The following is a 12,808-nucleotide window of genomic DNA, read 5'->3' as shown; positions in this document are numbered from 1 at the left end:
ACCCTCGAATTGTGAGAATTAGAAATAATCCTGACTACTGGGTTGCCACACTGTTAGATCCCCGGTACAAAAGTAAATTTGCAGAAATTATTCCTGCCATAGAAAGGGATGCACGCATGCAGGAGTATCAGCAGAGACTGTTGCAGAATCTTACATGTGCTTTTCCACAAAATACCAGTGGTGCACGTAGTGAATCTCACAGTTCCAACTTGCCAACCGTGGGACCGTCAAGTGTTCAGCACTCAAACCGTAACAGAACCACAGTATCTGCTGGTAACATTAATTTTGCGGAATCATTTCACCACTTTTTTAGCCCATCCTTTGCAAGGCCACAGGAGACAAGAAGTCTGACACATAGTCAACGCCTAGAGACGATGGTACAGGAGTATCTCCAAGTAAACATTGAAGCCACGACTGTGTCACTGGACCCTTGCTCTTTTTGGGCTTCCAATCTGGATAAATGGCCGGAGCTAGCCACTTACGCCTTGGAGATCTTGTCATGCCCCGCAGCCAGCGTTCTGTCTGAACGTGTGTTCAGCGCTGCTGGTGGTGTGCTGACAGATAAGCGCACGCGGCTCTCCACTGATAATGTAGACAGACTCACGTTCATAAAGATGAACAAATCATGGATCCGAAACGACTTTTCTACCCCTGTGTCATCCTGGGGAGAGTAAAAGCTTGATGATTGGTTAAAATCACCCTACCAACCGTTTTAAGCTTTCAAATTACTAATCATGTTTATCTGTATCTTGACTGGAAAATAATTTGGGCTTTGTAGCAGTGTGCAGCACTGATCCTATTAGGCCATCTATAATAAGCTTCACCAGATTTAAAATTAAAAATAATTTTTAGCTGCATCTAGCCCGGAAAATAATTTTGGGGCTCCGAGATGCGCAAGACACATAAGTGCCTTCTTGCTGCACTACCTGCAGCATGACCCTCATATTGTCAGAATTCGAAGTAATCATGACTACTGGGTTGCCACACTCTTAGATCCCCCAAACTTTTCGATCAACCTTTTCATTTTAATAAAGACCAAAAAAATGGTCATTTTTGAAATTATAAGCATTAGCAGGTTGTTAGAAACTGAAATCAAACAGTTTTCAACTCAAAACTTTATTCTAGGTGATGTTACATTTTCACATAGGACCCCTTGTTCGAAAGGAGCTTCTGAACTCTCTCGTCCATTGAATTTGTCAGGTTTTGGATGGTTTCTGCTTCAATTGTTTTGCATGAGGACAGAATACCCTCCCAGAGCTGTTGCTTAGATGTGAACTGCCTCCCGCCATCATAGACACTCCTTTTAATGATGCTCCAAAGGTTCTGAATGGGGTAGAGGTCAGGGGAGCATGGGGGTCACACCATAAGTTTGTCCCCTTTTATGCCCATATCAGCCAGAGATGCAGATGTTTTATGTGCAGCATGAGATGGTGCATTATCATGCAGAAAAATGATCTTGCTGTGAAATACACGGTTCTTCTTCTTGAACCATGGCAGGAAGTGCTGTTTGAGAAAATCCACATACATTATGGAGTTCATCTTTAGCGCCTTCAGGGATCCTAAAGGGGCCGACAATCTCTCTCCCCATGATTCCAGCCCAAAACATTACTCCACCTCCTCCTTGTTGGCGCTGTAGCCGTGTTTGCGTGGGGTGTCCATCAACCAGCCATCCTCCACTCCATTCATCTGGACCATCGAGCGCTGCACGGCACTCATCCGTGAACAAAACAGTTTTGAAATCAGTCTTCATGTAATGTTTGGCCCACTGGAGCCGTTTCTGCTTGTGTGAAGTGGATAGAGGAGGTCGACAGGATGGCGTATGCACAGCTGCAAACCTCTGAAGGACCCTGCATCTTGTTGTTCGGGGGACGTTGGAGGCACAAGCAGCTTCAAAAACTTGTCTGCTGCTATGACAAGGCTTTTTTGCCGCTGCTGTTTCAACCTGACGTAATTGCCTGTAGGAAAGAGTCCTCAATTTGCCCTTATCAGCACGCACACGTGTGTACTGTGAATCAGCTACATACTTCTTGATTGCCAAGACACTTCATCCTGATCATCGCACAATGTTGATTGTAGTCATGCCTTGACCTAAACACTCCACAATTTGTTGCTTCTCAGCAGCCGACACATCCTTTTTCTTTCCCATTTTGGCAGAAAATGTAGGCTGCTTAATAATGTGAGAGAGCCTTCTTAAGTAGTCTTGCCTTTCATTTGACACACCTGCCAAACTAATTAGCACAGGTGTCTGCAATTGCTTACAGTGATATAAAGAGCCCTGACACACATCACCATCAATGAGTTTAACTGACAAACAAACAAATTCTTCCCTTATCACTCCTAAACACTTTTTGTATAATAATTTGGAACGCAGTGTACATGTGCTTTTCCACAAAACACCAGTGGTTCACGTAGTGAATCTTACAGTTCTAACTTGCCAACTGTGGTCTGTATGGAATTGTTCAATAAAGGGCCCAAAATTAAGATAACATAGATGGGAGAGGTCTCTATGAATAGGAATTCCTAAGTATTTGATACCCTGTGAGGGCCAGGCAAAGGGAAAGTTGGACTGGATGGAATCCTATATGGATTTAGGGAGGGAGACATCGAGGGCCTCAGACTTCGCTGCATTGATTTTAAAATTTTACCATGTAACAAAGTGATCTATTTCAGCCATAACAGCAGGGATGGATATATGTGATTGAGTGATATATACTAGGACATCATCAGCAAATAGAGAGCACTTGTACTCGGTGCCTCCCACCTCAATCCACCTAATATTGGGGTTATGGCGAATTGATGAGAGCAGGTGCTCCGTCACTAGGATGTATAAGAGAGGGGACAGAGGACATCCCTGCCTTGTCCCATTGGTGATTGTGAAAGGTGATGAAAATGTTCTGACGCACCCCCTGGGCCTTGGGACACCCGGAGCCGGACCCTTTTTGGTGGATGCTGGTGGTTGTAGTCTTCGTGGCGGCGATCCGGTTCCGTGGCTCAGGGCGGTCAAACCAGTGGCGGAACTATTTATGTGGTTTTGATGTTTAAATGTCCGACTACGCCACCCGTGGATTGCGGTCAGAGTGAACCGCCGCTACAGGGCAGACCGCTAAGGCTGGTGTTGTGGGTGCAGCAGAGCGTAGCATAACTCCCCACGGGAGGAGTATAGCCTCAGGGCAGTGTATGCGGAGGATGGGGGTGATGGTGCAGGGCAGCAGCAGTAACGACACGGAGTCAGTGATGCAGTTCAGGGCCTTTACTCACAGTTCTTATTATCCAGACCACGTCTGCAGGTAACGGCTGCCCACGTCGTACTGTGCTCACCAGGTGAGGGGCTCAGACAACTCCCAGATAACTTTGGAGCGCTTCACAGGACCCCCTTTGTGTGTCCTTTGTCTGGCCTTTCTTACCAACACTTCTGTCCGGCTGCCTCGGGCCTCCTCTTGGTAAACTTGGCGCCAGTTTCCCTGACCCTATGTGGTGCCTTCCTAGCGGGTGGAGCAAGGGGCTGCGCCACATAAAATGTCAGAGCCTCCGGTTTCTAGCTGAGGGTCGTTTCCTGCCTCCACTAGTTCGGGGACCGGTCTCCCCTTTTGGCCTGACCCCTCCACGCAGGTGGATTCGGGCGTGCGGTGGCGACTCGCCCGTCCGCACCCCTGGGATCCCTTCATTCCTCGTTCCTGGAGCCTTCTCCGCTCCTCTTCCTTCCTTCTCCCTCTTGCAGGCCTGGGCCTCTGTTACTAGGCCCGCCTCCGGAGCAGAGCTCATGCAGAGCCCCTGCTCCCTGCCACTTCTGCTCAGACTTCTCTGCACTGAACTAAGATGGTGCCCACCTTTTATACTCCCTTCTCAATGCACCCAGGAACTGCTTCCTCCCTGCTCCTGCACTGCAGGGTTCCCCTTCCTCAGTGTTCCCTCCCCCCACTCCAGCCAGGGACAGGGACTGTCGTGCCCATCTCAGGGGCATATTGGTCGCCCTGCCCCACGGCAATGTGGTGTAATGCATGCAGGTGTCGGGTCCTGATCCACACTCCATCCTTATCTGAGAGTGAGATATCACACCTCTGGGTGAGGTGCAATACGTCTGTAGCAACCGAGCCCTCGGTGCTACAGTTCCATTTATCTTCAGCCTAGGTGACGTATTGTGATACAGGGCCGTGATTTTGGCTATAAAAGGGTCCCCTAGACCCCTACCCCAAGCTTTTTAAGAGAATCATATATGGCGTGCCAGGAGACTCTATGGAATGCTTTCTCAGCATCCAACGAGAGTATCTACTTACAAATTTTTAACTGCATCTAGCCCAGGAAATACTTTGTGCCTAGTAGCAGTGTCTGCTAGTCAGCGGATTATCCCGGCTGTTAAGCAAGCTACACCACCTGTAGTTTGGACACTTAATTTTTTCAAAGGAAATGCTTCGGGACCACGGGATACTTAGTGAAGAGCATCAGGAGGCACCCCAAGGCATAGGGGCTGGGACTGGCACTAGGATGCCTTGCGGTGGACAGCCGAGCTCGATCCTTATAAAAGCTTTTTAACTGCAGCAGCTTTAGTGGACGCTACTGGAGCTGGAATTACGCGGCTGCTGGCATGAGACTTGCCCTCCAATAGATCCTTGTAAATGGATTTAAAGTGTATTCATTCAAATTAGAGGGACAATTTAAATTAAAAAGCTTAGAGCTGCCTCCACCACAGGGGGGCTCTCTCGACCCACCAGCGGACAGGCACCAGTATTGGGAGAGGGGGGCTGGCCGTCAGGGTTCACCGCGGCTCTGGCACAAACCCGGCGACACGGAGGTGGCACGGGCAGGAGCGGACTGGCCGTCTCGGCTTCTCACTTTTTGGATTTTAGAAGGGCATGACATGCCTATATCTGTGTCTCCCCCTCCTTTTACTCCTCCACCTCTTTTCTTTTCGCATGACTATATGTACTTGTCACTTTTCCATGTGTTAGTTGTGTCTTCTGAGCAGTTTGTCAGCTTTTGGACACCTTTGAAGGTGTTTTCTATGTGTTTCTATGTGTTTTTGTTTGCCTGCCATTGGTTTTAACGGTGTTCGAAGGTGTTCGACGAACAGTTCGACGAACAGTTCGGCGAACACACGGGTGTTCGACGAACCGAACCGAACTCGAACACTACGGGGGTGGCTCAACACTATTGGTGACCCCTGACAGACTTAACTAAGGACCCTACCAGGTCCTTGGCAATGCCGTCAAATGTAACCTCCATAATGGGTAATGGGACCAGGGGACTAGGGAAGTGGGACACGGGAGCAGTTAGCTGGCACGTAGGACAGGACCGACAGTAATTAACAACCTCCCGGTGACACCCAGGCCAGTAAAACCTCTGAAGGACCCGCTCTTGGGTTTTGTCTATGCCCAGAAGCCCCCCCAAGACATGAGAATGGGCTAGGTCTAGCACCCTACACCTATAGGGTCCTGGTACCAACAGCTGCTCTAACACTTCCCCTCTCTGTTTAGTGACCCGATATAGCAAATCCTCATTGACTGCAAAATAAGGAAACCTGGTGTCAGCCCCCGCCTCTTGGGCGACCCCATTTATCACAGTCACATTGTCCCATGCACCTTTTAATGTAACGTCCTCAATTTGAGCAGTCCCAAAATTTCCCCCAGAAATACCCAATTTTGGAATCTCATCCTCATGAGTCACGGTCCCGTCCTCGTCACCAGCAAGGACACACAAGGGAAACTCTTCCGCCTCGGACTGCAAAGAGGATTCTTCACAGACGAACCGACTCTTACCTGAGTTAGGGGGTACCCCTGCCTTTCCCCATAAATGCCAGAACAGTCTGAAGTCCCGCCCTATTATTACCAGGTGCAGCAGGCCCTCCACCACCCCAACCTCATGGGTCTCAGTCCTACACTTAGTTTTTATTGTTGCTCGGGCGACGGGGTAGTCCTTGGCGTGCCCGTGGATACAGTGGACGCCCACATACTTTCCTGGGACCAACTGGTGGGGAAGTGTGGCTTTTACCACGGTCACCAAACTCCCCGAGTCCAAGAGTCCCGACATCAGTACCCCATTTACAGTCACGGGACATGACTGTGGCCCCTCACCAGGCTGATAGTCCACACTAAACCAAGCAATGTGAACTGAGGTCTAAGATGGTACACATGCAAGAAATAGGAGCATGTTCACACTAGCAAAAAGAAGCAAAACCTACAAAAGACAAAAAATATATCTCATACCCTACCATCATTATATATAAATGTAAAGCAAAGTTGCATATTAAATATAGGGTACTTAGTGAACTATTTTTGATCAAAAAAAGTATACAAGCCGTCCCACCAGCGACAAGGTGACCCTAAATTGGGACGGTACCTACACTGTCTATATTAAAAACCTTACTGTATATCAAAGTTGAAATAATGCATATAAAAGGGTAGACAAATAGGACCGGGTCCCAACTTTTTTAATATAGACAGTTTTTAATATAGACAGTGTAGGTACCGTCCCAATTTAGGGTCACCTTGTCGCTGGTGGGACGGCTTGTATACTTTTTTTGATCAAAAATAGTTCACTAAGTACCCTATATTTAATATGCAACTTTGCTTTACATTTATATATAATGATGGTAGGGTATGAGATATATTTTTTGTCTTTTGTAGGTTTTGCTGATAGTCCACACTGCAGGCGGGATAAGCATAGTATGAGTAGCGTCTTCCTACGCTGCAGTCCACTGCTTGTGAATCGCCCCCAAAATTTTTGGATGGCCTTTTCTTAACAATCTTTTCAAGGCTGCGGTAATCCCGGTTGCTTGTGCACCTTTTTCTACCACACTTTTTCCTTCTACTCAACTTTCCATTAATATGCTTGGATGCAGCACTCTGGAAACAGCCAGCTTCTTTAGCAATGACCTTTTGTGGCTTACCCTCCTTGTGGAGTGAGTCAGTGAATGCCTTCTGGACATTTGTCAAGTCAGCAGTCTTCCCCATGATTATGGAGCCTACTGAAACAGACTAAGGGACCTTTTTAAATGCATAAGAAGCCTTTGTAGGTGTTTTTTGTTAATTATTCTAATTTACTGAGATAATGACTTTTGTGTTTTCATTGGCTGTAAGCCATAATCATCAACATTAACAGAAATAAACACTGGAAATAGATCACTCTGTTTGTAATGACTCTATATGATATAGGAGTTTCACTTTTTGTACTGAAGAACTGAAATAAATTAACTTTTTGATGATATTCTAATTTTGTGAGAAGCACCTGTATGTCTCCCTTCCTGGTATATATGGGCAGCAGGGTGGCTCAGTGGTTAGCACTGTTCCTTTGCAGCGCTGGAGTCCTGGGTTTAAATCCCACCAAGGACAACATCTGCAAGGAGTTTGTATGTTCTCCCCGTGTTTGCGTAGATTTCCTCCGGATTCTCCGGTTTCCTCCCACACTCCAAAGACATACTGATAGGGAATCTAGATTGTGAGATGAGTGATGATAATATCTGTAAAGCGCTGTGGAATTAATGGCGCTATATAAGTGAGTAAAATAAATAAATAAATATGCTCCCCATCCTGGTATATATGTCCCCCATCCTCGGCCCATTTCTGGTATATATGTTCCCCGTTCTGCAAAAAAAAAGCCCATTCTTCCCACCTTCTTTCGCTCTCTTGACATACGGCATCCTCTTCATTGTCCTCTTCTGGGCTTGTATGACCCCAGCACCTACTTCAGCTGGATGTGCTTCCTTGGATGTACATTCAGCTGAAATGTATTGACAGCACAGGTACCCTCCGGCAACCGTGCTGTAATGCACGCCGCCGGTCAATCAGAGACCAGGAACTGACATTGGCATGCCTGCTATGGCGACACATGACATCACTGCCATCAGTTGCCAATGCCTGGCATGCCGATGTCAGCTGCCGCCCTCTACGTCCCTGCTCTGCAATACACTTCAGCTGAATGTGCTTCCGAGGACAGACATCCACACATACACCACTGATCAAATATGCTGTATATTCATTATAAGTCAATACCATCAAAATTCTCATTTGTCTTGTTTGTAAATAATATTTTTATTTTCCAATTTCCTTTCTGTTTTTTTTAATATGTATTTTACTTCTAAGTACCAAACTTTTTTTAATGAAATTTAAATGACTTAAAAAAAAAAAAAAAACAATAACAACAACATTATTTTAGGCTTCCTATACCCATTTATCATATTCCTGTTACTATAAGTTTATGAAATTTTTCATGGAGAAGATTCTGTTCGGTGGTGGATCTAGGATCTCCATCTAGTGATGGAGGAATTTCCTATTCTCTGTCCGCACCCCTCACTGCCCCCTTATGTGTGAGCAACTCAAGAAGGAAAATTATTCACAGGGATGAAATTGAGACGGATCTTGTGCGACTGCTCTTATAATTTTATACACAATAACTCACTGCTTACAAGTAATCTATAGTCATGGTGTGTTATAATTTCATACTAAATATTTTCATTAATTTTCAGCTGAGCCGTCTACATTCTTAAAACTAAACAGTGACGGATCTCCAGAGTGTGGCGCCATCGGTGGGAATCCACCTGCAGAAATCTCTTGGATCCCACATTCTGATGATTTAACAACTACAAAACTGGAAGATCCGGACGGGACGTGGTCAGTGATCAGCACAATCAGAAGAAGTGGAATTAATGGGATGTCGGTAACTTGTGTTGTGTCTCATCCAACGTTTGTAAATCCATGGAAAGGAAACATTACACTGAGTGGTGGTAATTATATGGGTGCGTGGAATAATGAACCTCCACTTAAAAATTCATCATGGAGTAAACTTCCTAAGTCATTTTTACTTGTAGCTTCTTTTCCATTATTCGCGACAAATAATGTCTCGTGTCGATTAATAAATATGGTGCCTCTATAAATTTAACTCTTCCGTCTCTTCCACGGTTTTCCACTTTTTACACCGTCCCCACAGAAGTTATTTTTTTACACTTTTTACACCACCGCTTATACTAATTTAAAAATTTGCAACTCAGAAATCTGACTTAAACGCTACTTGCACCACCAATCACACCAATTTACCACCTTCTTTTAAAAAATAGAGAGCGCAGCATAGAATAGCAACAAATCACAAATGCCTGCACATTTAGAGAATGCTACTTTTTTTTTTTTTTACATTTTTTAATGACACAAAAATTTAAAATTTCGAAAAATGCCTTGATACTGTACATTCATATATTTACGTCTGTGAAAAAAATTAACAGGAAAGAACGGGAACATAAAAGTTGCTCCTCTTGAGAGTTTTGTGAGTAATGTTGAATGGATCGTCTCAGGGTAGACATTGCCTGTATTGGGCTAGGACATGTCTCTAATGCATGTATAGTGACATACCAGCCTGCCACAGCTTTTCCCACCAGCACGACACTCACGGATTGCACCCACAACCCAGTATCAGAGTTATTTTGCACCTCGTGGGTCATCATGGCTCCCATGTCAGTTTCTTTCATGGATGCTATCTACCAGCTCATCCCATTGTCTCTCAACATTCAGGCCTAATTCTGCATCAATACTTTACCACTTAGAAAACTGGCAGCTATATGGACCAGACTCCATAGCTCTCGGACACTTTGACATGTTGCTTCTGACTACAGCCCACTGGCCTACCTAAAGGTGGGTGTATTCCGGCCTGCTCAATAAACCCTGAGCTGATCTCTCTCACTACACGCGGCTTCTCAGCACTCTCAGAATTTGGTCCTGCTACTGACGCGCCCCTGGGCCTGTGTCGCGCTGCGTTGCGCACGTGGGAGCTTACCCGGAGCCGGATCTCTTGAGGGTTGTAGTCTCGTGGCGGTGATCCGGTCCGTGCCCAGGGAGTCAGACTAAGTGGCGCTGTATCAGCGGTAGATGTTGGACGACTACGCCACCCGTTGAGTACAGCTAAGGAGCTGCTGCTGCAGGGCAGACCGCTGAGGCCGGTGGTAGGATTGTGCAGCGTGATAGCATAACCCCCAACGGGAGGGGTACGGCCTCAGGGCAGCCGACGTGGACGATGGGGGTAGCAGGAACCACTCGGAGACGGTACGGTGTAGTTTAGGGTCTTTACTGGTGACAAAGATAGACCCTCCCGGAGTACTGGCTAGCGATTGGGGCCTGGTCAGTCCTTGAGCAGATGGGATCTCCCCTGGCCAGGCGGAGTTGTAGGCCTCCCAAACTGACTGTACTCTTCTGGCTACCTTGCTAGAGGCGGGTATAAGTAGCCCACGTCCCTGAGTGTACCGTGTGGTGCTCACCCGTATGGCCGGTGACTCGGGGCCTTCTAGTAGCTTCCGCTCCACGACGGCGGTGCTGGTCCCACGCGTGTGACCGTGCCTTCGGGTTTCTGGGCCAGAGGACCTGCAATCCCCTGCCGGTCGGTTTCTGCTGCTGGATAGGAGTTAGTCCCCACAGCCTCGGACTCCGGGTCCGGTGAGAAATCTTCTCAGTCAGGGCGAGCTCTGCAGCTGCCAGCCCCTGACTCCTTGTTGCACTGCTCCTACAGAGCTCCTGTAGTTTCTTCCTATGCTGCTTCTCTTCTCTACCTCTTCTCTACTCACTAACCCTGCCTCAGCCCTAGGTTTATATAGGGGAAGTTCTTCCCCTCCCAGGACTGGGCAGGAGGTGTGGCATGCATAGGATCCCTGACCAAGAGACCTCCCACCTGCTCTCAGACGTAATATCTCTATCACTGTGGCAACCAGACCCCTGGGGTGTCACACTACCACCAATGACTTGTAGGTGGTCCTCCTGGCTGCATAACCATCTTTTCCTCATATTTCCTGAAATCTGTTTGGTATAAGAGCTACTCAAAAGCTTAAATTCTCAAGGCTAACCCTCTTACTCTGGTCATGAGCAGGATCCGTCTGCACCTCATTGTATCAGCCACCAGCTATCTTCCACCACTATACGTCTATATAGTTTGTCTTCCCTTTCCTATAGCCATGCCACAGCACATTGTCCAGTGCCACAATGCTATGCCCTGGATCAGTGTCAGGGTCCCGAAAGGGACAATGCTGAAGCAGTGATCCTGCTCATGACTGGGTGCCAAGAAAAGCTGTTTTAGGTTGCGGTCCATGGCTAAACTTATTCACACCAGTTACAAAAATAAGTTTTCTTGGCACATTTATTCCTTTCTGTAGGACACAAACCAAATATTGTTCCAGCAGCTTAACCTAGTATCCCCACCAGGCAAGCCTTAGTATTACTTCACTAATCTTCTTTAGCCAACTAACACTTCTCACCACTCCCTCCGACTCTTCTCACACCGTAGAGGGCCTCTGGACTCTCCTTGCTGCACAATATCTTCCAGTTTCCAATCAATAGCTTCTCATACCCCATTTCTCATACCGACCACCAGCTGTACCTCACTGTTTATATCTGATTATATAACTTTTTATTCTTGATTTCTAGGATATAAACTTCGATTTGATAACATTGTGAGATTAATTGTCACCATAATCTTCACTGTCCTCTTCATAGGATTTCTTCTATACCTGAAGAACAAGTGCCAGGTACTTATATGATACTAATATAATGATGATACATCCTGCACCTCTCAGTTTACAGAGGATTACAGTATAGGAGGAATGTATGAATCTGTATATACTATCACACGTCAATGATATTCATCAGAATGAGAAAATCGATTCGATGTGAATCAAATTTAAGTTGAATTTTTAACAATTCACTGAATTACAACGATATGTGATTCACTCGATTCACTGTTTTACACATTGCAAAAGATTAAATCACCAGAATGCTTTTCAGCTATCACATCAGATGGTATAGCAAAGACAATCCAGAAGGTATATTATAGCCTGTATAAAAGCCGAGGCAGGGACTGAAGCATTCATGTTGTGGTGGATCTGGACAGTGAGAGGACATCTCAGATCACAGATTAGAAAAATGAATAGAAAGTTCTAAAATACTGAAAACTGTACAGATAGTGTGTGACAGTACAGCAATAAAGAAAATTAGTGTATGAGGAAAAGAGAATAATAGTTTTCTAGATGGGAAGAGAGATAGTTGAGCCAGACTGTCGTACATATAATTAGAGGCTTCAAAGTACTTTCAATTTCCAATGGATCAAATTTGGTCAAAGTTTAAATTTTATAAATATTGCAAGTGTAATAATAAGATTTTTGACCATCTAAAATATTGGTTTCATTAGATAAGGCAGCCGGGCCGCTCAGACTTCAGACTCCAGGTCCTGAATGTAACTGCAGTCTCGGCATCCCCCAATGTGACGTCCCTGCCTCCATATATAATGACCGGCGGATCAGTCAGTGTATTCATCTTGTGCTCTCAGATCAGATACGTTGTATGTATATATCATACAGGTTTATTTTATTTCTTTTATGTTCTGTTCATCAGCACATAGCAAGTTAGATCAATATCTATTGCACTGGAAAAATCGACATTTCTTTATTGTGCTCCTGATTTTATTGGAACTCGATCATTACTGCATTGATTGATTAATGTTTGTTTTTTAACTTACAGAATATTCCCGGAGAGCAAAAAGAATGAAGACTAACGACAAGAAGCGCAAAATTATGATGTTTCTATTGATTGGATGATCAGAAATGTATTTTAGCTTTTAATAAATTCCTCGCTGTTATTGTCTGATATTTCTTTTTGTCTTTTGTTGTCATTTTTGTATTTTCCTTTAGCAAAGTTTTTCTTATACTTGTTTGAGTGTTTGATCATTTTATTACAGATTACTAGTCGGGCAGCAGCGGATTTTCAGCTTTCAGTCCTGCTTTAAATTCTTACACAACTATTTATGAATGGTTCTGAATGTTCATTGTCCAGAGAAATCCCAAAATTTC

The 12,808-nt window shown here is 45.3% G+C and overlaps 1 protein-coding gene across 2 annotated transcripts in view; it reads left to right on the top strand.

Annotated features, from left to right (window-relative positions):
• The window catches only part of LOC141239390 (B- and T-lymphocyte attenuator-like), a 51,646-nt gene extending 39,081 nt beyond the window's left edge, over positions 1–12,565 (top strand). The window contains exons 3-5 of one of the 2 annotated variants that reach the window (XM_073668534.1): positions 8,459–8,728; positions 11,460–11,491; positions 12,480–12,565. In XM_073668534.1, coding sequence (XP_073524635.1) covers positions 8,459–8,728; positions 11,460–11,491; positions 12,480–12,506 — 329 coding nt within the window. In that variant the 3' untranslated portion in view covers positions 12,507–12,565. Of the gene's footprint in view, positions 1–8,458; positions 8,729–11,390; positions 11,492–12,479 lie in introns of both variants that reach the window. The other variant, XM_073668533.1, reaches the window with a different exon arrangement.
• Positions 12,566–12,808: the final 243 nt, after the last annotated feature.

Source organism: Phyllobates terribilis, unplaced genomic scaffold (assembly GCF_046119375.1).
Source record: "Phyllobates terribilis strain yellow unplaced genomic scaffold, ASM4611937v1 Scaffold_2__4_contigs__length_985480577, whole genome shotgun sequence".
Taxonomy (NCBI): Eukaryota; Metazoa; Chordata; class Amphibia; order Anura; family Dendrobatidae; genus Phyllobates; species Phyllobates terribilis.
This window is presented reverse-complemented; position numbering and strand designations above follow the sequence as displayed.